Genomic DNA, 26,787 nt, shown 5'->3' on the forward strand with positions numbered 1-26,787 from the left:
GTGGGCCTGATCCGACAATTCTGTCACTTGGCGTGGGTCACATTTAACATGTATTCCAACACATTCCTGACTTGTGCCTTGTAGGTGGTGGCGAGGCTTTGGAGAGTCGGTAGGTGAGCCATTCGTCGCAGCATATCAAGCCTCTGACCTGCTCTTGTAGCTATGGCATTTATATGGCTGGTCCAGTTGAATTTCTGGTCAGTGGAGATTCCCAGGATGTTGATGGTGGGGGATTAAATGATGGTAATGCCATTGAATGTCAAGGGGAGGTAATTAGACTCTCTTTTGTTGGAGATGGTCATTGTCTGGCACTTGTGTGGCACGAATGTTACTTGTCACTTATCAGCCAAAGCCTGGATGTTGTCTAGATCTTGCTGCATGCAGGCATGGACTGCATGAGGAATTGCGTATGGAGCAGATAACTGTGCAATCACCAATGAACCACTTCTGACCTTATGATGGAGGGAAGGTCATTAATGAAGCAACTGAAGATAGTTGGGCTTAGAACGCTGCCCTGAGGAACTCTTGCAGCGATGTCCTGGGGCTAAGATGATTGGCCTCCAACATCCACAACCATCTTCCTTTGTGCCAGGTATGTCACCAACTACTGGAGGGTTTTCCCCGATCCCCATTGACCTGTTTTACTATGGCTCCTTGGTGCCACACTCAGTCGAATGCTGCCTTGATGTTAAGGGCAGTTACTCTCATCTCTGGAATTCAGCTCTTTTTAGACCAAGGCTGTAATGAGGTCTGGAGCTGAGTGGTCCTGGCAGAGCCCAAATTGAGCATCAGTGAGCAGGTTAATAATGAGTAAGTGCCACTTTGTAGCACTGTTGGCGACTCCTTCCATCACTTTGCTGATGATTGTGTGTCGGCTAATAGGACGGTAATTGGCTGGGTTCGGATTTAGCCTGCTATTGGTGGACAGGTCATGCCTGGGCAATTTTCCACATTGTTGGGTAGATGCCAGTGTTGTATCTGTACTGGAACAGCTTGGCTAGAGATGCAGCTAGTTCTGGAGCACAGGTCTTCAGCACTACAGCCAGGTTGTTGTCCGGAGCTGTAATCCTTGCTGTATCCAGTGCACTCAGCTGTTTCTTGGTATCACGTGGAGTGAATCGAATTGGCTGAAGACTGGCTTATGTGATGGTGGGGACCCCAGGAGGAGACCGTGAAGGATCATCCACTCGGCACTTCTCTGGCTGAAGATGGTTGAAAATGCTGTTCACTGTTAAAGGCTCACACAAGAAAATAGTCACTAGGGAAAGAAACTGGAAGACAACACAAAAAGAAAATTGAATGTGCTTCATGGGTTAACATGAGTGGCTGTTCGGAAAGTCCCTGTCTGACAGCCAATCGATGGTTGCCAGGCTGTTAATCAAATGGACCAATGGGAAGGCAGAGTTTAATGTCAGCGGTGACGGTTTGATCGGAGTCACCGAGAGGAGGAATCGGGGCGACGGCGGTTCGGCTCAACGGACAGGGGGGGGGGAGGAGCACGGCGCACGGCGTTTCTGGGGAGTTGCTGCGGTGCCGTTTCGGGTAAGTGATGACTCATGGGGCGTTGGGAAAGGTTTGAATTTTACTGATCTATTTATAAAGTGTCAGCAAGATGAGAGCGGAGCGGAGCGGCCGAAAGACGTGACGCCGTTGCCTGTTGGGTGTGAAGGTGACTCAGGGCTGAGTGTTGATCGGAATTATCCGCCCGATTGCGCAATGCGCCATTACCTTATTAGTCTTTATACTTTCGGCTGCTTCCTCCGAGATGACGCCTCCTCTTGTGGTAGGTTCCTCTCGGTCTGTAGGCGGTTTCTGACTCATTTTTACCGCAAGGAAGGTTCCTGAGTCATTTTTTAAAACCAAAATTTGCTGACGATCCCTTCCCCCACCCCCCAAGGGTTGACTACTTTTGACTGCAAAAAACGGCATTACGTTTTCATTTTACTAACCAGGATGGTAAAAGGGGATCAACTCAGTCCAGGTAAGACTGATGCTTTCAGTTCTTTTGTCTGCTTGCTGTCTTTTTTTTAGAACTGAAGACTTTCTTAGTGCGCTCCTTGTGGAGCATTCTGCACTACATCTGTTTTGACTTTTTTGGGGTGGGGGGGAAATGATGGTCTTTTAAATAACAGAAGGGAGGACAGATTTGAGACTCAGTTGAATGCAAAAGAACGAGGCTCATTGCAAGTCTATTTGAACAGCTGCTCACTTTCGCAATGTCGTGTACCAAAAAAATTATAAACAATTTTACAACACCAAGTTATAGTCCAACAATTTTTATTTGAAATCTACAAGCTTTCGGAGGCTTCCTCCTTCGTCAGGTAAATTAAACCAAGGTGAGACTTCGCAGGGATCTGTGCTGTTACACGAAAAATAAAGGCAATTAATCCCAATTTTCAGTTTGCTGAAAATACATATTAATTCTTTGCATGTAAATGAAACATGTCAATTGTATAATCTTTAAAATATTGACCTTGCTAGGTAGATAGACTTGGGTATGCTGGTGAATCCTCATGCTCTTATTAAGTAGCTAAACAGTAAATTTATTTCAGTATAATTTTTTACAGTCAATATAAATGGAACAGGCTTGGCAAGAGGAGGGGAAAAAATGAGTTCAGTTTCAAGATGGCAGTAGTTGAGCAGAAAAAGATCCACGTTTCTGTTCTGATGCAGTTAAACTTGTGATTGCTGTCTTAAATTAATCAATCAAAGCAATTCCTTTAGACCTATCAGCAAAAAGTTATCCAAAACATAGCACTCAACAACATAAAGCACTCCATATTTATCATATAATACAACAACAGCTTGCATTTATATAGCACCTTGAATGTAGAAAAAATTCCAAGGTAATGTGCAGTGGTGTAATCAGACAAAAATGGACACCAAGACAAAGAAGGATAGATCACAAGGGGTGACCAAAAGCTTTGTCAAAGAGGTGGGTTTTAAGGAGGACCTTGGAGCTAGAGAGACAGGGATTTAGTGAGAGAATTCCAAAGCACAGGGCTAGGTGGCTAAATGCATGCCTGCCAGCAGTAGGGAGCGGGGATGCACAAAAGGCCAGAGTCAGCAACAATGAGTTTGTGGGACGTGGGGCTGGAGGAAGTTAGAGATTGGGAGCGGCAAGGTCATGAGGGATTTAAACACCAGGATAAGAATTTAAAATTGGAGGCATTTGGGGACTGAGCTCTAATGAAGATGAGGAAGGACTGGGATAATGGGTGATCAGGACTTGGTGCAGGATAGGATATGGGCAGTAGAATGTGACCAGAATTCTGTGGATACCAGGGATTGGAATATGAGCACCAGTCAGTGATCCTGTATATTGGCCCTGGATCTCTTGGGAGCGCATGAATGGGCAAGGAAATCTCCTGCTGATTACCACCTATCGCCCTCCCTCAGCTGATGAATCAATCCTCCTCCATGTTGAACATCACTTGGAGGAAGCACTGAGGGTAGCAAGGGCACGGAATGTACTCTGGAGGACTTCAATGTCCATCACTAAGAGTGGCTCGGTAGCACCACTGCTGACCGAGCTGGCCGAGTCCTGAAAGACATAGCTGCCAGACTGGGCCTGCGGCAGGTGGTGAGTGAACCAACACGAGGGGAAAAACTTACTTGACCTCGTCCTCACCAATCTACCTGTCTCAAACACATCTGTTCATGACAGTATTGGTAGGAGTGACCACCGCACAGTCCTCGTGGAGACGAAGTCCCGTCTTCGCACCGAGGACACCATCCAACGTATTGTGTGGCACTATCACCATGCCAAATGGGATAGATTCAGAACAGATCTAGCAGCTCAAAACTGGGCATCCATGAGGTGCTGTGGGCCATCAGCAGCAGCAGAATTGTATTCCAGCACAATCTGTAACCTCATGGCCCAGCATATTCCTCACTCTACCATTACCAACAAGCCAGGAGATCAACCCTGGTTCAATGAGGAGTGTAGAAGAGCGTGCCAGGAGCAGCACCAGGTGTACCTAAAAATGAGGTGCCAACCTGGTGAAGCTACAACTCAGGACTACATGCTGCTATACAGCAGAACCAACATGCTATAGACAGAGCTAAGCGATTCCACAACCAACAGATCAGATCAAAGCTCTGCAGTCCTGCCACATCCAGTCGTAAATGGTGGTGGACAATTTTTTTTTATTCATTCATGGCATGTGGGCGTCGCTGGCGATGCCAGCATTTATTGCCCATCCCTAATTGCCCTTGAGAAGGTGGTGGTGAGCCGCCTTCTTGAACCGCTGCAGTCCGTGTGGTGACGGTTCTCCCACAGTGCTGTTAGGAAGGGAGTTCCAGGATTTTGACCCAGCGACAATGAAGGAACGGCGATATATTTCCAAGTCGGGATGGTGTGACTTGGAGGGGAACGTGCAGGTGGTGTTGTTCCCATGTGCCTGCTGCTCTTGTCCTTCTAGATGGTAGAGGTCGCGGGTTTGGGAGGTGCTGTCGAAGAAGCCTTGGCGAGTTGCTGCAGTGCATCCTGTGGATGGTACACACAGCTGCCATGATGCGTTGGTGGTGAAGGGAGTGAATGTTTAGGGTGGTGGATGGGGTGCCAATCAAGCGGGCTGCTTTATCTTTGATGGTGTCGAGCTTCTTGAGTGTTGTTGGAGCTGCACTCATCCAAGCAAGTGGAGAGTATTCCGTCACACTCCTGACATGTGCCTTGTAGATGGTGGAAAGGCTTTGGGGAGTCAGGAGGTGAGACACTCGCCGCAGAATACCCAGCCTCTGACCTGCTCTCGTCGCCACAGTATTTATATGGCTGGTCCAGTTAAGTTAAACAGCTAACGGGAGGAGGAGGCTCTGTAAACATCCCCATCCTCAATGATGGCGGAGTCCAGCACGTGAGTGCCAAAGACAAGGCTGAAGCATTTGCAACCATCTTCAGCCAGAAGTGCTGAGTGGATGATCCATCTTGGCCTCCTCCCGACATCCCCACCATCACAGAAGCCAGTCTTCAGCCAATTTGATTCAATCCACATGATATCAAGAAACGGCTGAGTGCACTGGATACAGCAAAGGCTATGGGCCCCGACAACATCTTGCTGTAGTGCTGATGACTTGTGCTCCAGAACTAGCTGCACATCTAGCCAAGCTGTTCCCGTACAGCTACAATACTGGCATCTACCCGACAATGTGGAAAATTGCCCAGGTATGCCCTGTCCACAAAAAGCAGGACAAATCCAATCCGGCCAATTACCACCCCATCAGTCTCCTCTCAATCATCAGCAAAGTGATGGACGGTATCATCGACAGTGCTATCAAGCGGCATTTACTCACCAATAACCTGCTCACCGATGCTCAGTTTGAGTTCTGCCAGGACCACTTGGCTCCAGGCTTCATTACAGCCTTGGTCCAAACATGGACAAAAGAGCTGAATTCCAGAGGTGAGGTGAGAGTGACTGCCCTTGACATCAAGGCAGCATTTGACCGAGTGTGTCACCAAGCAGCCCAAGTAAAATTGAAGTCAATGGGAATCGGGGAAAACTCTCCAGTGGCTGGAGTCATACCTAGCACAAAGGAAGATGGTAGTGGTTGTTAGAGGCCAATCATCTCAGCCCCAGGACATTGCTGCAGGAGCTCCTCAAGGCAGTGTCCTAGGCCCAACCACCTTCAGCTGCTTCATCAATGATCTTTCCTCCATCATAAGGTCAGAAATGGGGATGTTTGCTGATGATTGCACAGTGTTCAGTTCCATTCGCAACCCCTCAAATAATGAAGCAGTCCGAGCCTGCATGCAGCAAGACCTGGACAGCATCCAGGCTTGGGCTGATAAGTGGCAAGTAACATTCGCGCCACACAAGTGCCAGGCAATGACCATCTCCAACGAGAGAGTCTAACCACCTCCCCTTGACGTTCAACGGCATTACCATTGCCGAATCCCCCACCACCAACATCCCGGGGGTCACCATTGACCAGAAACTTAACTGGACCAGCCATATAAATACTGTGGCTACAAGAGCAGGTCAGAGGCTGGGTGTTCTACAGTGAGTGACTCACCTCACTCCCCAAAACCTTTCCACCATCTACAAGTCAGGAGTGTGATGGAATACTCCACTTGCCTGGATGAGTGCAACAATACTCTAGAAGCTCGACCCCATCCAAGACAAAGCAGCCTGCTTGATTGGCACCCCATCAACCACCCTAAACATTCATTCCCTTCACCACCGGCGCACCGTGGCTGCAGTGTGTACCGTCGACAGGATGCACTGCGGCGACTCGTGAAGGTTTTTCGACAGCACCTCCCAAACCCATGACCTCTACCACCTAGAAGGACAAGGGCAGCAGGCACATGGGAACAACACCACTTGCACGTTCCCCTCCAAGTCACACACCATCCCGACTTGGAAATATATCGCCATTCCTTCATCGTCGCTAGGTCAAAATCCTGGAACTCCCTAACAGCACTATGGGACAACCTTCACCAGACGGACTGTAGCGGTTCAAGATGGCGGCTCAGCACCACCTTCTCCAGGGCAATTGGGGCTGGGCAATAAATACTGGCCTCGCCAGCAACGCTCACATCCCATGAACGAATATTAAAAAAAAACGATGTGACTCCGCACACACAGACTCTCAAAAGAAGCCCTGGGCCACCTGAAATTACTTCTCTTCCCACTCCCACACCGTTATCTCTTGAGTCCCCCAAGGATCTATCCTTGGCCCTCCTCTCGTCTACATACTGCCCCTCGACATCACCCGACGACACGATGTCAGGTTCCTTACGTACGCTGACGACACCCAGCTCTACCACATGACCACCTCTCTCAACCTCTCCACTGCCTCTGATTTGTCACGCTGATTGTCTGACATCCAGTGTTGGAAGTGCAGAACTTTCCTTCAGTTAAATATTGGGATGACTAAAGCCATTGTCTTCAGTCCCCGCTACAAACTCCGTTCCCTAGCCACCAACTCCATCGCTCTCCTTGGGGCTGAAACAGACTGTTTGTAACCTTGGTGTCCTATTTGATCCTGAGCTGCGCGTCTGACCCCATTTTTTTCTTGCTTGCTTGCTTTCTCGCCTACCTCCACCCCTGCCTCCTGGCCAGCCTTGCACCCTCTGTAAACTTGAGCTCATCCAAAATGCTGCCCCCAGCCTAACTCGCACCAAGTCCCATTGACCCATCACCCCATGCTCGTTGACTTACATTGGCTCCTGGTCTGACAACGCATCAATTTTTTGTAAAAAAAAAATCTCATCCTTGTTTTCAAATCCCTCCATGGCCTCACCACTCCCTATCGCTGTAACCTCCTCCAGCCCTATAACCCACCAAGATCTCTGCATTCCTCCAAATCTGGCTTCGAGCACATCCCCAGTTTTCAGCGCTCCCCCCATTGGCAGCCGTGTCTTCAGCTGTCTAGATCCTAAGCTCTGGAATTCCCTCCCTAAACCCCTCCGCCCTTCTACCGCTTTCTCTTCCTTTTAAGATGCTTCTTAAAACTGATCTCTTTGACCAAGCTTTTGGTCACCTGTCTTATCTCCTTATGTGGTTTGGTGTCATCTTTTGTTTGATAACACTCCCATGAAGCACTTTGGGAGGTTTTGCTATGTTAAAGGTGCTATATAAATGCAAATTGTTGTTCGATAATCCATGCCCACTTCTGCACCCAGACCTGCAGCCCATATTAAGTGCTCAAACAGCTCTGCCAATGATGCTCAAACTGAGCACAACTCTTGACTTTTACGTCACTGTTTCCTTCTTGGTTGTAACAGGGAACCTGTATAGCATCATCCAGGGTGCTGTCTGGTCCAGCATTTGCTAGGTAATGGGTGTTCTCTGTAGGAAAGCTGGAGAATTCATCCATTTTGGAATCATACCATGCTGCAACATTAAAGGTCCATTCAGATCTACAATGTTGCTAAATTCCTTAAAGTTCAGGGCAATAGATAGAAACCACATTTCACTGTGGCCCCTTCATTGTGAAGGGCATTTATTTTAATGGAAATGGATTCCATGCTTGAATGTTAAATAGCTTGTGACCAGCAGCAACGAATTGTCCATGTGACTGCCCAGTTTGCTGGGAGTTTTGCCATGAGGCAATCAAGCTTACCAGCTCTAGTCAGGGAAGACAGCAGAGTGTGGATGGATTCCGGGTGACGAGGCATATCACTTGAGGCAACTGAACATTGGTACAGTGAGACACATTCAGCCACCAGAGTGGTAATTTAGACTGTTGGAGTTCTGAAGGAAAGGTTTCTGGTGGCTTAATGGACCAGGAGGCAACTGAGTATAATCTCTAGGGTGTCACATTGCCGGTGCTTGCTGTCCCTTAGACACCTTTGTGATTCAAAAAGAATTGGAATCCTTCAAGGAAGGAGGTCTGGCTGCTTTGTGACGGAGGCAGCAGGAAACCACTGATTGGAGACTATTGATTTAGAAGAAGCTATTGTTCTGTGTACTTCCCTGACAGCCAGGAAAATTATTAGTCGACACTTGCTTTGGATTAACATCACTCCATCACAGCATTTCAGCTTTTATGGCTGTCCTAACCCATCAGTGTGATAACATCAGTCCTTGGATTTCACAAGTCAAACATTCCACTTCACCTCAACCAGACCTCAAGAAAACCTAAGTTTATTGCACAACAGAGCAAGAACAGATATGAATACCTGTTTAATTATTATCATTGAAGACCTATTGCATACAAGTCTCTACTTATCACCATCTCACATCAAGTCCCTGGACATGTTTTCAATGCCCTATCTACTGCTTTTTCTAGGCTCAACCGAAGGGGTGGTGTAGGTCTCTGAGGGGCTTGGTGGGAGGGCTGCTACGTGCTGCTTTGATGAGAGACAGCTGCCTCATATTGGAGGACTCCTGCTGTGCCATGTCTATTGAGCACAGGTTCTGGGGTGGCCACTCATAGCAAAAAGGCTGATCCAAAGGTTGCAACAAGATCATGAAAGCCCAGAGGCGGAGTCTCTTTCAACTTGGTCTCAAGCACCTGAAAAGTCAACACCATGTTCTCTCGTCTTATTTCCCAGGATCTCCAGAGCTGTGTTCTTTGCTTTCAAACAGCAGGCACTGACTTGTCATGGGTCACTTCTGTGGGTGGGGAATGGTTGTAGACTGCATTGAAGCTGCCATATGCTCTATTGATGTCTGTAACGAGGAAAATGCTTCCCATATATCACATGTGAGGGTAGTGGACTCCGCCATTACCCCTGCTAGTTGCCACACAATCTTCACACATGAACTTCAATGTCTGAGGTGTTACTCATCAAACATCTTTTTTGGACCCATGAGATCTGAGTCTGCTGCCTCCACAGCCAAGGGCAGTTGTCTCCTCAGCCTCCACTTGGGAACAACAAAGCCCTTTTCCTCTTCCCATTCCTCTTGTGCACTCTGACTCTCCCAGTGCTAATTCCTCAATCCCACCCACCCAGGTGAAAGACTTCAATCTGGTAAGGGGGACGGGGGAGAGAACATGAATGATTCAAAGGATGGCGTCAATGTAAAGGAAAATTCTGCAGAGTGTATAATGGACAGCCGATCAAATACTGTCCGTTTTACGCCCCTGCCAAAATTGAAAGTTCTGCCCTATGTCTCCATTCTGTGATGTTGATGGATTAAGTTTTTTTTTAAAACTTTGCTGCAGATCTGTGAATATTATCCCTACATTAAGAAAAATGTGGGTAGTGTTCTCATGAAAGTATCTGCAGTTTTTTTTTTAAGAGGGAGGAAGCTCTGAGTTGGAGTTAGAATTGTGGAGGAATATGTCAGAAAATGGTGCCAGGCTATTTCATGCAAGCATCCTATCTGAGTGCCAGAGGTCTATTTGATGTAGCTGAACTTCTCAACAGCAGATTTGTTTGATTCATTTTAAGGCCTTGTAGAGGGGGTTTAGAGAATGGTGATAGTGTACCAAGTCCAAGAGCCATCTCTAAGTTATGAAGAAAGAGACTTAGAATCAAACCTGTTTTTAATGGAGAAACAGATGATTTAGAAAAGATATGATCTATGTCTTTATCCATACCGCCCGAGTTTAATATGAATGCAAGCAGTACATTTAACTTGTACTTGAACACAGAATTTGAAGATGGAAGTAGAAAATTAACAGCCCTACATGGACCTGTAGAACACATGTCCAGAAAAGCAGTTAATCATAAACTGCATCTCCTTTTAAAGGAGTTAGTTGGAAATGGGATTGAAAGTAATGAGATTACATATACAGAGATGATCAAATAGCATAAGGAACTGGAAGTGCAGAAATAATGCAATGGAAAGCACCCAAAGGTGAATAATATAAGTTAGTTGTAAGACTAGATATATATTCTGGAATTGGATTACCTTTTATGATTATGGAGAAGTTTTGCAGAAGCTTTCTTTTGGAAATAAAAATTCGTAAAGGGTAAATTGCATATAATCTGAAGTCTTGTACTTTTTTCTCCTTGTGCTGCTAGAACGTTGCATACGAGGAAGTCTTTTGTAGTGGGAGTGCTTTTGGCACAGTAATTTGTATTGCATTCTTTACTGGTAAATTCCCCTTGTAAGGGATTTCCATTCTTTTATCATTGCTGGTAAGGTCAAGTCTGAGACTGATTCCTGTGCTGTGTAGGGTGAAGTTTTATTTTTCAAATGGGGCGACGGGGGGCACTTTTGCTAATATGTGAAGTTTAGTATAAAAGTCGAATGTGAAATTAAATTTGTAGTTTGGTTTTATTCATAACTCAGGTTGAAGAAGTTGTAGGCCTGAATCATTATTTTAGTGCTATACTTGGAAACGCATCATTTGTTCAAAAAGTTGGTGAAATCCCTATACAAGTTGCCCTTTCAGGGTAATGTTGTAACATGTTAGGGGTTCCATTGTCTTTATGGTAGATTGGGGTTTAACTTTTTTGGTCTGCATTGATTAAGTTTTACATGTTTGATTTCTAACACTCTAAAATCCTAAATCTTTTCAGTTTTGGTCTGTTGTCACTAAAATTGAGACCGACCGTTTAGCTGCCTCTGTCGCTTCCCTCCCTTCCCCTAGCCTACATGGCCAATCTTCCCTTAAGGTTCCCCCCGCACTAGCCCTGAACTCACCTCTTTCTCTAGTTTCTCTATCTCCCCATATACCCTCTTCAAGCTCTTGTCCACGAGACCCACCTCCCTATTCCCACCAAACTGCTAATCACCCAACTTCCCTTCCTGGCCCAAATGTTGGCTGATATTGTTAACGGTTCCCTCTCCCCTTCAAATCTGCTGTCATCACTCCCCTCCTCAAAAAGCCCATCCTTGATCCCTCTGTCCTTGCAAACTACCACCCCATCTCCAGTCTCCTTTTCCTCTCAAGTCCTTGAATGTGTTGTCGCCTTCCAAATCCATGACAATCTTTCCCGCAACTCCATTTTTGAACCCCTCCAATCAGGTTGCTGCTCCTGCCACAGTACTGAAACAGCCCTTATCAAATTCACAAATAACATCCTATGTGACTGTGGTAAACGATCCCTCCTCATTCTCCTCGTCCTGTCTGCAGCCTTAGACATGGTTGACCACACCGTCTTCCTCCATTGCCACCCTCTCGTCCAACTGGGGTGGGACTGCCCTTACTGCTGCCATTCATATCTATCCCGTTTTAGGCAGAGGATCACCTGCAGTGGTTTCTCTTCCTGCTCCTGCACCGCTACCTCTGGAGTCCCCCAAGGATCTGTCCTTGGTCCTCTCCCTATTTCTGGTCTATATGCTGCCTCTCGGCGACATCATCTGAAAAGATGCCGTCAGTTTCACGTGTATGCTGACGACACCCTGCTCTACCTCACCACTGCCTCACTTGACCCCGCCACTGCCTCTGATTTGTCATGTAGCTTGTCTGACATCCATTATTGGATGAGCAGAAATTTCCTTCAATTACATATTGGGATGACTGAAGCCATCGTCTTCGGTCCCCGCCACAAACTGTTCCCTAGCCACCGACTCCATCCCTCTCCCTGGCCACTGTCTGAGCCTGAATCAGACTGTTCGCAACCTCGGCGTCCTATTTGACCCTGAGCTGAACTTCCGTCCCCATATTCTCTCCATCAAGACTGCCTACTCCCACCTCCATAACGTCGCCCGGCTCCGCCCTTGCCTCAACTCATTGTGGACGCCCACATCCCATGAATGAATTTTAAAAAAAAAATTCGCTGCTGAAACCCTCATCCGTGCCTTTGTTACCTCTAGACTCAACTATTCCAATGCTCTCCTGTACGGTCTCCTACCTTGCACCTTCTGTAAACTTGAGCTCATCCAAAACTGCTGCCCTAATCCTATCTTATACTAGTTACAGGGATAGACTGGAGTAGCTGGGGTTGTTCTCCTTGGAATAGAGAAGATTGAGAGGAGATTTGATAGAGGTATATAAAATCATGAAGGGTCTAGACAGATTAGATGGAGAGAAACTGTTCCCATTGGCCAAAGGGTCAACAACCAGAGGACATAGATTAAAGCGATTGGCAAAAGAACCAAAGGTGACATAAGGAAAAACTTTTTTACGTAGCAAGTGGTTATGATCTGGAATGCAATGCAATGCAATGCCAGGGGTGGCGGAGGCAGACTCAATCGTGGCTTTTTCAAAAGGGAACTTTCTAAATACTTGAAAGGAAAATATTTGCAGGGTTACAGGATAGGGCGGGGGAGTGAGACTAGCTGGATTGCTTTTGCAAAGAGCCAGAACAGACTCGAAAGGCCGAAAATATTTCCTGTTTTTGTTTACAAACATCATGATTCCAGGAAGCTGTGGAAGCTACATCATTAGATAAATTTAAAACAGAAATAGACAGTTTTCTAGAAGTAAAGGGAATTAGGGGTTATGGGGAGCGGGCAGGAAATTGGACATGAAGCTGAGTTCGGATCGGTCAATGCCCTGTGGGTGGCGGAGAGGGCCCAGGGGCTGTGTGGCCGGGTCCTGCTCCTACTTCTTGTGTTCTTTAGATTTGTGGTTGGGATCAGATCAGCCATGATCTTATTGAATGGCGGAGCAGGCTCGAGGGGCCGATTGGCCTACTCCTGCTCCAATTTCTTATGTTCTTATGTTCCTCATCCCTGGAATCACTCTAGTAAACTTTTCTGCACCCTCTCTAAGGCCTTCACATCTTTCCTAAAGTGCGGTGCCCAGAACTGGACACAATTCTCCAGTTGTGGTCAAACCAGTGTTTTATAATGGTTCGTCATGACTTCCTTGCTTTTGTACTCTATGCCTCTATTTATAAAGCCCAGGATCCCGTATGTTTTTTTAACCGCTTTCTCAACCTGCCCTGTCACCTTCAACGATTTGTGCATGTATACCCCCAGATCTCTCTGTTTCTGTCCCCTTTTAGAATTGTGCTCTCTAGTTTATATTTCTTCTCCTCGTTCTTCCTGCCAAAATGTATCACTTTGCATTTTTCTGTGTTAAATTTCATCTGCCATGTGTCCGCCCGTTTCACCAGCCTGTCTGTATCCTCTTGAAGTCTGTCACTATCCTTTTCACTGTTCGCTGCACTTACAAGTTTTGTGTAATCTGCAAATTTGGAAATTGTGCCCTGTACACCCAGGAAGATTGCCAATTTGTGCTGAACTGCAGGCAATTTGTGCTTATGGGTGGTGCTTGCTAGAAATGGGGTTGAAACTTCTTAAACTCATTTTAGGTAAGAGCAAAACCGAGGTAATTAGTCTGGGTGTATTCTAACTTGTGTCTCTAGAATGAAAGGGCAGTGGTCTAATCCACTTAGTTATTGCTTTTATGGTTTAAAGATTTTAGTATTTTGTGATTGTGAAGGAAATTCTATTTTAAGTTTTGATTAAAGTGGTTAAGGTGGAATACATCAGTGCCAATTATATGACCTTTCATGTCAGTGGATTGGTATTTCTTTTAGAAATTTTACTAAGCTTACTTGAAATTGAACTTGGAATCATGATGCTTGTAAACAAAAACAGGAAATGCTGGAAATACTGAACAGTTCAGTTAACATCTATAAGTCAGGTTAGTATTTTGGGTACAAGACTCCTTTACAAGAGAAAAATGAAAGAAGGTCCTTTTTCTGGGGTGGAAATGAGGCAAAGACACCAGTACTGTAGTCACAGAAGGAAATTGGATGGGTAGGCCTACTTAACAGAAACAGATAATTGCTAAATGGTATAAAAAACCATCTTCGTGAGACAGTGAAAAATATTAGAAGAACAAAAGGAAGTTTACATAGTCTCAAGATGGTGACAATTCTTTACAAGAAAAACTGGGTGGTGGGAAATTTGAGAATGTCTGAAATATAAATGGGGAATGTTAGAAACACACAGGGTCTGGTCTGCTAGCTCAGAAGAGGGGAAAAAACCCAGCGATAGTGTGCATGATCCCCCTGCGAGAGCTGTATAATGACAAATTGTTTACATCTGAAGCATCAACCTGCATCTTCTCCACCTTCTCAGATGTCAACAGGCCGACCCCACGTCCTCAGCACCTTTGTTTGTGAAAACCAACAATTTGTTTTGTATAGCTTTAAAATAGAAAAATAGCTCCTAGGTGTTTTGGGGAGTGGGGAGGGGGAAGAGATGGGACACTGAGCCATGGTGGGAGAGTTTAGGAAAGGTGACTAAAAGATTGGCCTAAAAAAGGCTTTTAATATGATTGGGACGTGGAGCCAGTGTGGCTTAGCAAGGATTGGGGTGATGAGTCCAGATCTGACACTAAATGTGCTAAAACTAAGCAGTATGAGACCATGTTGAAGAGGTGGTCTCACACTACAGTTTGCAGTCAAGGGCAATTAGGGATGGGCAATAAATGCTGGCCTCGCCAGTGACGCCCATATCCCATGAACAATTTTTTTAAAAAGTGGCTGCAGTATAACTCCAGACAATAAACAAAATCATTAGTCCTCTTTTGTACTCTCTGAATATGCTGTGATAATTAATCGTTTTGAAATTTTATTTCGTCCAGGAAACTGAGCATTGAAAGGATTTATGTTACAAACTAATTTGTGTTTAGAAATTCACCCTAAAAATGTTGACAATAATACATTTTGGGTCTTCCTAGAAGAAAAATGTAAATTTGCAATTAAAATCTTGCAATTAAAATCTTGCAGAAGATGCTGTGGTGTTTGCTGCAGCACCAGTAACTCTGATTTAAGTAAAGTATACTGTCAACTTGTGCTTTGAAAACCTCTAAGTACAGTTATAGAATCTGTCTTTCTGAGCTTTGGTTGTCTGGAGAGAACATTTTGGAACTATCTTAACACCAGGGATAAGAGTCAGGGGAGGAGAAGAGGGATGAGATTTCCTTTCTGTGCTGTGTGTAGATCTTTACTTGGTTACCCATTTTGTTGCATGTAGTACATGTAAGCAATTTCTTTGCACCATCCCCCATGTGGTTAACGTGCTTGTCACAGATAGTGATGGGAGTAATTTGACATAATGTTAGAGCATTGCACGTTGAAATATATTGGCTTATGTACAGTTTAATAAATTTAATGACAACACTGCTGAAAAAAACTATATGTGCATTGAAATGTGGTGGTTGCAAGATGTTTTTGCAGGAAAAGCAAAACTATTTTTGCTGACTACCATTTTTTTTCCCCTTCATCAGGTTTCTTTAGAAGACTTCGACAGAATCTCCCTTTGGTTCCATTTTCGTGATGCTAGTATTTCCAACTATGAAAATGTACCAGTTTCTTAATTTGAAGTTTTAATTTCAGAATGGAGGTTTAAACTTAAATGGGCATATACCTTTTTTGGAGGGAGCTTTGTTTCTGTTCACAATCATAATTTAATCCTTTCAGGAGGGCTACTGTGTTGAAGTGAAACTGTGCACTGATTTTCTAGTCAGAGTTTTTGAAATTCTTGTTATTGGTAAGCTGTTGCTTTTTGAAATGCCACATTCAGCTGCATTTTAAACAGCACCCTCAAAATGCTTGTGGAAATGTTTAGATTACAAATAAGAGAGAAAATGAAGCAAACTAAGGAACTGACTTATGTCAGCAAAGAATTTTATTTGCTCTTTGAGTTAAATTCAATTACATGAGAAAAGCCATGTGATAATTTTGAATACCTAATTGACTAGAGTGTGGGCTCCTAAAATAACTTAATGTGTTGCTCTGTCTGACAGGAAGTTGGGCCAGTTCAAGAGACCAAAATGAGTTGGGATTGGAGAAAAGTAATTCTAAAATTATTTTGACTTCCTTAATGCATGTTTACCTTTTTATTTATCCCTCAACGAACATCACTAAAACAGATATCTGGTCATTATCTCATTCACAGAATTTTCTTTATTAAAGTTCCTCCTGTAACACAGGATCAGTGGCCTCGATTTTAACTCCCCGCCTAGTGGAAACCAGGCAGGGAAGCACTTACCCACTCCTTTTCCCTCCTTGATCTGACCGACTGCAATTTTAAATTGCAGGCGAGAAGGACATCTGCCCCAAGCCGGCAGGGTCCTCTTCAGATATGCAGATCAGGCTCCGATGATGTCATCGGAGCCCCGATTAGCGATTTCAACCTGAAGCCCGTGCAGTGGTGGCAGTCCAAACCTGCTGGGAGCTCGATCGAGAGCCGGAGGAGGCCCAGCAAGGTAAGTTTAAAATGTTTTTTGTGGATTTTCCTTGTGGGCCAAGAGGAGTAGGTATGCTTCTGGCCCTGCCATGAATCCTTGGGCCTCCCTTGCCCCAGGCTTTCAGCCCTCCCCTGATCACCTCCCTCCCACTTACCTGACTGCCGGGAACCATCCCAGCGGATCCCTGGCAGTGGCCTGCAGCCGTCTGAAATCCTGCACCTGCCTGCCAGCCAGGCAGTGGAGCCGGTGGGAGTCGGGGCCTGACTATCTAAATCAGGCCCGGGAGTGAAAATCTCTCCGGGTCTCGGCATGCAAGTTTATTGCTCGCCCCAGCTTAAAATCGAGGCCAATGTTGATTAAACGTTTCAGTTTAGAAACTAGTAATAAAGCTCCCCCCAAAAAAGGTATGCCCTTCTGTTCTACAGAATATTCTTCATGAATATATTTCAAAATCAGAGTTTTGGTAACTTAAGAATAGGCAGAGATCAAGAACTGCAATATGATCTGTCCTCAGAACTTTATCGAATTTCAACATTTGCTCACTTCCCTTCAAGTGCTTTGGTGTCTGAAAGGAGTCTTGCACGTGCTGGATTCTATTACACTGGTGTAGATGATAGAGTGCAGTGTTTCAGTTGTGGAGGCACTGTTGATAACTGGCAACCAGGAGATAATGCTGTTGAGAGGCACAAGCGAAGCAACCCGAGCTGCAGTTTCATTCATAACCTGCCTTCAGGTGTTGATCTCTCTTCGAGTCGCTCTGCGTTTTCTCCTCCAAATGCAGCTTCCTTTTATCAGTCGTCCTTTCATGAAAATGGAGCACAGAGTGGCTTATACCGCAGCATTCCTGCTGATCCAGTGGTCTCCAGAAGTGTGGAAGACATGTCTCATCAATTGAGATATCCACAGTGCAGTGCAGCTATGTGTAGCGAAGAAACAAGACTGCAAACTTTTCAGAATTGGCCCTCCTATTCTTCTTTAATCCCAACAGAGCTTGCCAAAGCTGGGTTTTACTATACTGGGGAAGAAGATCGAGTTGCATGTTTTGTTTGTGGTGGAAGGTTAAGTAACTGGGAGCCTGGAGATCGTGCAACATCTGAACATAGAAGGCACTTTCCTTTGTGCCCCTTTGTTCTGGGGAATCAGATGGGTAACATTCCCATGAGTAATACGGAATCTCAAAGACTGAATGAGCGAACTGAAATGGTCCGAGCTATGCATCCACGACATCCTGAGGTACAATCTTATGATACTCGACTACAGACATTTTTCAGATGGCCAGCCAGGAACTTTATTCAACCTGAACAGTTATCTAGAGCTGGGTTCTACTATGTTGGTAAGAGGTTTCTTTTTCCATTTCAATTTTCTCCTCATCTGAAGATGTTGATTAAAATTATAATTAAAAGCATTCAAATATGAGGAAGCACTAAAGCTGCTTACGAATGTTTAGAGTTGAAGGGATTGTTGGGTCACTTTGAGGGGAGGAAGGGTATTTTTTAAAAATGTGACTTTTTTTAAGCAGTTTTCTAAACTTGTCTAGGTATACTTTCCGTCTATTTTCCACTTGTCCTCAACACCTAGAAAAAAATGTGACTGACCAGCAGCTTAGTCATGTGGGAAATTTAACTGCTGTCCTTCCTCTTTGTTGTGCTCCAGTGTACCACCACTTTTTAAAAAAAATTTTGGTGCAGGAGATGATTTTGGTACAGAGAAGGTACATTCCAACGAGGGAGAAAGGTAGGGCAACTGAAGCCAGAGCTCTCTGGATGACAAAGGAGATAGGGAGTAAGATGGAAGCGGAAAAAAGCGGCGTATGACAGGTGTCGGGTTGAAAACACAAGTGAGAACCAGGCAGAATAAAGAAAGTTCAGAGGGGAAGTGAAAAAAGAAATGAGGGACAAAGAGAGTATGAGAATAGACTGGTGACCAACCTAAAAGGGAATCCAAAAGTCTTCTACAGACATGTTAACAGTAAACGGGTAGTAAGAGGAGGGGTGGGGCCGATTAGGGACCATAAAGGAGATCTACTCATGGAGGCAGTGGGCATGGCTGAGGTACTAAATGAGTACTTAGCATCGGTCTTTACCAAGGAAGAAGATGCTGCCAGAGTCTCTGTAAAGGAAGATATAGTTATGATACTGAATGGGCTAAAAATTGAGAAAGAAGAGGTGCTAGAAAGGCTAGCTATACTTAAAATAGATAAGTCACCCGGTCCAGATGGGATGCATCCTAGGATGCTGAGGGAAGTAAGGGGGGGAAATTGCGGAGGTACTAGCTATAATCTTCTAGACATCCTTAGATACGGGAATGGTGCCAGAGGACTGGAAAATTGCAAATGTTGCACCCTTGTTTAAAAAAGGGTGTAAAGATAAACCCAGCAATTATAAGCCAGTCAGTTTAAGCTCGGTGGTGGTGAAACTTTTGGAAACAATAATCCGGGACAGAATTAACAGTCACTTGGATGAGTGTGGATTGATTTGGGGAAAGCCAGCACGGATTCTTGTTAAAGACAAGTTGTGTTTAACAAACTTGATAGTTTTTTGACGAGGTAGCAGAGAAGGTAGATGAGGGCATTGCAGTTGATGTGTATATGGATTTTCAAAAAGCGTTTGGTACAGTGCCACATGGTAGGCTTGCTATTAAGATTGCGGCCCATGGAATAAAGGGGGCAATAGCAACATGGGTACAGAATTGTAACTGTAAATGACAGGAAATAGAGAGTAGTAGTGAATGGTTGTTTTTTGAACTGGAGGGAGGTGTGCAGTGGTGTTCCCCAGGGGTTGGTGCTGGGACGACTGCTTTTTATGTTATATATTAATGACTTGGACTTGAGTACAAGACACAATTTCAAAATTTGCAAATAACACAAAACTTGGAAGGACAGTGAACAGTGAGGAGGATAGTGATAGACTTCAAGAGGATATAGACAGGCTGGTGGCATGGGTGGATACGTGGCAGATGAAGTTTAACACAGAAAAATGTGAGGTGATGCATTTCGGTAGGAAAAATGAGAGGCAGTATAAACTAGAGGGCACAATTCTGAAAGGGGTAGAGGAACAGAGGGATCTGGGGGTATATGTGCACAAATCGTTGAAGATGGCAGGGCAGGTTGAGAAAGTGGTTTAAAAAAAGCATACAGGATCCTGGGCTTTATAAATGGAGGCATAGAGTGCAAAAGCAAGGAAGTCATGCTGAACCTTTATAAAACACTGGTTTGACCACAACTGGAGTATTGTGTCCAGTTCTGGGCACCGCACTTTAGGGAGGATGTGAAGGCCTTAGAGACGGTGCAGAGGAGATTTACTAGAATGATTCCAGGGATGAGGGACTTAAATTACGCGGAGAAGCTGGGATTGTTCTCCTTGGAACAGAGAAGGTTGGGAGGAGATTTGATAGAGGTATTCAAAATCATGAAGGGTCTAGACAGTAGTTAGAGAGAAACTGTTCCCATTGGCAGAAGAGTCAAGAGCCAGAGGGCACAGATTTAAGGTGATTGGCAAAAGAACCAAAGGTGACATGAGGAGAAACCTTTTTAGACAGCGAGTGGTTGGGATCTGGAATGCACTGCCCGAGGGAGTGGCGGCAGCCCATTCAATCATGGCCTTCAAAAGGGAACTGAATAAGTACTTGAAACGAGAAAATGCACAGGGCTATGGGGATAGGGCGGGGGAGTAGGACTAGCTGGATTGCTCGTGCATAGAACCGGGGCGGACTCAATGGGCCAAATGGCCTCCTTCCATGCTGTAACCTTTCTATGGTTCTAAATGCTGGGGAATTGAACACTTCTTTGTTTTTGATGCCCAATGTCAACATTAACCATTCTCAGATGGGGTATGGCATGGCCAGATGCAGGGTAAGAGTCCATTTCCTCCAAACCACTCCAGTTGCACCAGTGTGTTCTTTTGTCCCCTTCCTTGCTAAGCATCTTTATGCTCTTTCTAAATGTGATTGACAGCTTGTGCTATAAACTTATGCACAATTAGAATTGATTTGGGACTATCCAAACTTGTTTTCTGTAAGATCTTCACAAGGTGAAGAGATTCCTTCTTCAACTATCATTCTGCACCGAATCTAACCCCAGGTGTCAAGATAGAAGAAACTCTGCTCATTGGGCTATCCAGTCCCTTCAATAAGCTGCCTTTATCTTAATAATTGGTATCTGTGTGTTTTTCATCTTCTCTGGCAAATGTTTAAAAACTTACTTAATTGGAAGGGACTTAACTATGTTGTTAAATATTTCGCACTACCAGCAAATGAACTTGAGAATTGACTGACTGTATTTTGTTAAACTCAGGCCAAAATGATGACGTGAAGTGTTTTTATTGTGATGGTGGCCTGAGGAGCTGGGAGGCTGGAGATGACCCATGGGTGGAACATGCAAAATGGTTTCCAAGGTAAATTGTCCAGATGAGCATATCCGGAAATGCTTCAGCATATTCTGAGGACACAGATATATTCATAAACACATAGACGCACATTCTGTAGAATAAATTATAAACTTGCTACTTCATGTGGAAAGCTGGGAAAATCTTTTAAGGGGCCTGGGGTTGACTTGACCTTGGGTAGGTTAACGTTGCTACTTAGCATTTCCTTCAGTACAAATATTGTTTAAGTGTAAAAATTACTGAATAATACAATTAAATTGTTCTATTTGCATGATTGCTGTTGAAAATAAACATTAAACACTGGATTTTTCTTAAAACTTGCAAATCCTCCATGAACTAATTGGTCTGAGTCTAACTTTGTATTATGTGCATGGATGAGACCTAATTTGAAAAAAGAGAATACTTTGGGCACAAGTTCACCCATCAATAGCCAGTTTTTCTTCCTGTCAATTGATTCAGAAGTCCCACCCTAAAGCCTGAGTTTTATCATTATACACCTGTATCAACGTGGTCAGTCTTTAAATCAGACTTGATCATATTATAATACATTTATCCTAGAAGCATATTTTTGCTCGATTTCAACATCTTTAATCTCTCCTGAAATAAATGGCTTTAAAAAGGGATGTATCTGCAGCGGGGATAGGATTTAGTGTATGTCAATTAGATATCTATCCCTTGGGATTTATATGAATTCTAATATTTTAATTTGGAACATGTATGATCACAATCTTTGCACCCCCTTCCCTCCACCTAGTCCACATTATTAATCCTGACTGATGTGGTTTTAACCTGCCAATTTTATTTTCACTTCAGGTGTGAATATCTTCTCCAAGAGAAGGGACAACCATTTGTAAATCAGATCCAGGCAAGGTTTCCAAATCTATTTGATCACCAGGTAATGTTTCCCTACAACTGCTACAGAATGGCACATGAAGTCTATGTATGTATTTTTTTTTTAAAAGAACGTTCCACCAATTTTCCCTTTTTTTTTAAAAGCTACACTCCAGTTCAGATGACATCTTAGAGGAAACTCAGACACCAGGTAACTTTGTAATCCTATAAGACCATGTGAAAACAGTTTGAGAAAGTAAAATATATTTTGTGTTTCTGGGCTATTTAGTTCTTGATTCCTATTCACCATCTCCAGCTGATAGAACAGCCAAGTAAAGCCATGCTACTTTGTAATCGTCCACTGGGAGAAGTAAGAGAGTCCCTTCCTTGTGGAAAGTAACTAGCCTCTATTTGGCTGCTCCTGATGAATCTTATGAATTTGGAATCTTGTGTAGAGCAGGGTTGTCAAAATGTGACCTGTGGGCGAAATGTGGCTCCCAAGCCCTGTTAAATCAGCCATCAAAGCCCAGGCAACTCAGTTCTATTTATGCTTATACAGTGCAAAACGATTAATGTCACAGGATTAGAGGGGAGCTGAGGAAATTTTTTTTCACCCAGTGGGTGGTATGGGGCCTGGAACTAACTGCCTGAAAGGATCGTAGAGGCAGAAACCCTCAACTCATTTTAAAAAGTACCTGGATGTGCACCTGAAGTGCCGTGATCTACAAGGCTACGGACCAAGTGGTGGAAAGTGGGATTAGGCTGGGTGGCTCATTTTCAGCCGGCGTGGACACGATAGGCTGAATAGCCTCCTTCTGTGCCGTAAATTTTCTATGATTCTATGAACCAGAGGTGATGTGAGGAAACATTTTTTTTGTGCAATGAGTTGTAATGATCTGGAATGCACTGCCTGAAAGGGTGGTGGAAGCAGAATCAATAACTTTCAGAAAGGAATTGGATAATTACTTGAAGGGAAAAAAATTACAGGGTTTTGGGACAAGAGCAGGGGAGTGGGACTAATTGCATAGATCTTTCAAAGAGCCGGCACAGGCACGATGGGCCGAATGGCAGCCTCCTGTGCTGTACCATGGTATCAAGTCTGTGATAAAAGAAACAAGATATTTTGATTGAATATCATAAAGTTTAACCTACATGTATCATTTGTACACGATAATGCTATGAAAACATTTATTAAAAATCCCCTCGGACCATTATGATACCATTGCTGAAATGCACTTGCTCCTAACTAGAACAGAGCACGTGATAAAATTACAGATTTTCCTTTTTGTCTGCCCTTCTGTGACTTATTTGCATTCAAGTAACGGATGGATTTATATTTGATGCCTGTAATATAATTATGGATGAATTATCTGGAGCCGTTAGATTCAGTCAGGTATTCAGACAAACAATGGCATTTCTTTTCTTTTCACCTTAAATCAAAACTTTGTATAAGATTTTCTATGCCTCATTAAAACATCTAATTTCAGTACAAACATACCAAAATACTCACTACAACCAGGTTAATTACTTTTAGTCACAAATCCTAATTTAAAGTTTAAGTTAAGGGCTTAAAATTTTTTTTAAAAATTAAATGCTCAAAGCAATGTCAAATCTTATAACTGTCAGTTACAACTTTTTCTTCCACTGCATTGTTCTCATTATGTTCATAAAGCATATTATGCCATGGCACACAATGGTAAACACTACCTGTGCCCCAATATGCTTTAACAGGGTGCTTATACTAATGGAATAGAGTTTACCCATACAGTTCAGTGAGAATGGCATCATTCTGAAAAACAGTGCATAATACAGAGAAGATCATTTCAGTGTGACAAGTAAAACTTCCTTCAGGAGCTCAAGCATAATTTTGTACAAAGGAAACTTTCTCAATTCTGCCAAGAAGGAAATTACCTCACACTGAACAATGTAAATCTTTTACTGCTAGCTGAATGGAGGCAAAAGATAGGCTTATTGTTCTATGAACAAAAGTGCTTACTTAACAAAACTATTTTTGACTTGAAGCAATTAATTTTTAGCACACAGTACTGCAGCCACAAAATTGAGCAATTATGCATGGCGGTATAGCACTACTAGTGACCCAACAAAATATGAGGTTAATATGGAGCAGGATAGAAAATGGTGGAGTGGGAGAAAAAAGGTTCTGATCAAGCCATAATTACATAATTCCTTGTCTTCTCCCTACAGAACTATACAGGTTTACAGTACAAAAGGAGGTCATTTAGCTCATGGTGCCTGTGCTGGCCCTTTGCTAGAGCAATCCAAAACTAACCTCATTGCCCTGCTCTTTCGCAAAGAAACTGCATCTTGTTTGTTTCAAATATTTATCGGTTCTCCTTAAAAGATGTAATGCTGTCTGCCTCGTCCATTTCCTGTTGCAAGACATTTCATGCTTCCCCTCCCCATGTTGATAAGATTGTTAAAATGTAGCCATTTATATGGGAGAAACAAAGCATCAGACGTTTACAGTGTTACATCCCAACTGCAACGGAATGAACAATTGAGTCCTTTTCAAATAAATCTTCACACTAACTGTTACAGTTGCTATGTACCAATGATCAGTACCAGCAAGAGAAAAAAACCTCAAGATAACCACTCATGTTAGTGAAGCCCTCTCTGAAGCAATACAAAGATATAGTGCTGGATGAAAGGATGGCTCTGGTCAGATTCCCGGGACTTGTTTGAACTACATGAATAGGTAATTAAATTTCAAGTTAGAATAACTGGTTTCTAAGTTATCAGAGGGGATACAAATTTTATGTAACTAAAGAACTAAATACCTTTTTTAACAAAAGATTCATAAAACTGTTATAGTTTCCAAGTTGAAACTGAGTCCTGTTGCTCTGTCTTGATGAAATTGCTGTGGCAGTGCTACAACAATTGCTTGAATTTTCTAGAGTTTACAATGTAAACTTAAAGCAAAGGGAAGCCCAGGAGTAGTTTCAGTACACATGTACTCATTTTTAATTCCCCCCCCCCCCCCCCACTTTCCTGGTCTTCATTTTAATTAATTTCCACTGCCAAACAGATTTGTCCAGCCAATACTAGATTTTCTTATCTCCAGATCAGTCTTCATCCCAGTCTGAAATGCTGAGCTCCATATTCCTAAATTAAGCTGCTCAGGAATGCCTCAAGACCACCCCATAACACATGTCAGAGCAACTCAATGTAATAGAGAACCAATCTCTACTACATCTGTGGCCATCAGTGGCGAATGAGTTACTTAAAACAAACATGTCTTTACTGGATAGGATTTCCTCCCTCACCACCCCCCCCCCCCACCACCCAAAGTATTAAGACAGGTGTACTGAAGAACTCCCCCAAAACAAAGCAGGAACAGCAACATGAATAAGAAGACAACATAGGAGAAACATTATATGATTGCCCAATGCAGTTGTATTAAGAATTTAGGAGGAATTTCATTACATAGAGTGATGAGAATGTATAGCTTGCTGCCACATGGAGTGGTTGAAGCAAACAACATTAATGCATCTAAGGGTAGGCTTGGTGCATAAATTGGGGAGATGGGAATAGAGGAACTGGGGACCACGGTGGAAAAAGGTAATTGGAGTGGGAGGATGCTTGTGTGGATTATAAACACTGGCTTAGACCAGTTGGGCAAATGTCCTGTTTCTGTGCTGTAGATTCTATAACAATACAGCAGACACTGAACAGAAGTAAAGGACAGAAAAAAAAAGATTTCTAAAAACCTGGAAATGAGCGAGGAACCAAAAATATTTGGCAAGGTTGTGGTGGATTTCAGTCACTCATAGTGCCTGGGAATGCAGCAGGAGTTTTAAAAGAATACTAATGTCTCTAGTGATGCATAATTGTTAGCTTACTCAGTTTATCAAACAGCCAACACAGTCGGAGGCTATTCTGGATCTAATGTTTAGTAATCCAGTTCAAAATAATTGTTAGAATTGAAATGTTCAAGAGTAAAGAGAAGAAACTTAAAATATTGCTCTTCAGAAGAATTTGAGGAATGTAAAGTGGTTTGGAAAGGGAAATTGGAACACAATAATAGCTTCAAGGTGCTTCCGAAATGTCCTCCTTTTTCCTCAATTGAGGACTCCCCTCCACTGTAGTTAACCGGGCCCTCGACCTTGTTTGTCCTATTTCCCGCACTTCTGCTCTCACCCCTTCCCCTCCCTCCCACAACCATGATGGGGTCCCCTTTGTCCTCACCTTTCACCCCACCAGCCTCCACATTCATTGTATCATCTTCCGCCACCTCCAGCATGATCCCACCACCAAACACATCTTCCCCTCCTGTCTCCTTTCAGCATCTCAAAGGGACTGCTCCCTCTGCGACACCCCGGTCCACTCTTCTGTCACCCCCAACACCTGCTCTCCTCCCCACAGCACCTTCCCGTACAAGCGCAGGAGATGCAACACCTGCCCTTTCACCTCCTCCCTACCTATCGTCCAGGGCCCCAAACCTTCCTTCCAGGTGAAATGGCAGTTTACTTGTACTTCTTTCAATTTAATATACTGTATTCGCTGCTCAAAATGCGGTCTCCTCTACATTGAGGAGACCAGCAAAGTGATCACCCAATCTGCGTTTGAACACCTCCGCTCAGTCCACAGGCGTAACCCGGACCTGCCGGTTGCTTGCCATTTTAATTCCCTGTCCCACTCCCACTCTGACCTCTCTGTCATTGGCCTCTTACGCTGTTCCAATGAAGCTCAGTGGAAGTTTGAAGAATAGCAGCTCATCTTTTGATTAGGCACTTTGCAGCCTTCTGGACTTGGCATTGATTTCAATAACTTCAGGTCGTAACCAATACTCCCATTTTTTCTGGACAGCCAATGCTGCTAATGGTATGATGTTGCCATTTACATCTCTCCTAGACCCATCTTTTGTTTCTTGTCCCATTACCACCCCCTTGCCTTGCACGATTTTCCCTTTTGTCATTTAATCAGGCCTACCCTCCGCCCTGTCTTTTCTGTTTTTACATGCAAAAAGAACTTAACGCATTGGAAAAAAAGGTCTTAACGTATTTTTAGTGAGGCAGTACAATGCTTAAATCCAAATTTTTGCAATTCCTTTAAACGTTTT

General features: G+C 43.8%; 1 protein-coding gene across 2 annotated transcripts in view; it reads left to right on the forward strand.

The window, feature by feature from the left end:
- Nucleotides 1-1,433: 1,433 nt before the first annotated feature.
- Nucleotides 1,434-26,787, forward strand: part of birc2 (baculoviral IAP repeat containing 2) — a 48,537-nt gene continuing 23,183 nt past the window's right edge. Inside the window, exons 1-5 of one of the 2 annotated variants that reach the window (XM_067986398.1) lie at nucleotides 1,434-1,542; nucleotides 15,532-17,827; nucleotides 20,786-20,885; nucleotides 21,690-21,771; nucleotides 21,873-21,918. In XM_067986398.1, coding sequence (XP_067842499.1) covers nucleotides 16,930-17,827; nucleotides 20,786-20,885; nucleotides 21,690-21,771; nucleotides 21,873-21,918 — 1,126 coding nt within the window. In that variant the 5' untranslated portion in view covers nucleotides 1,434-1,542; nucleotides 15,532-16,929. Of the gene's footprint in view, nucleotides 1,543-1,672; nucleotides 1,982-15,531; nucleotides 17,828-20,785; nucleotides 20,886-21,689; nucleotides 21,772-21,872; nucleotides 21,919-26,787 lie in introns of those variants that run through there. The other variant, XM_067986399.1, reaches the window with a different exon arrangement.

This window comes from Heptranchias perlo, chromosome 6, assembly GCF_035084215.1.
Source record: "Heptranchias perlo isolate sHepPer1 chromosome 6, sHepPer1.hap1, whole genome shotgun sequence".
Taxonomy (NCBI): Eukaryota; Metazoa; Chordata; class Chondrichthyes; order Hexanchiformes; family Hexanchidae; genus Heptranchias; species Heptranchias perlo.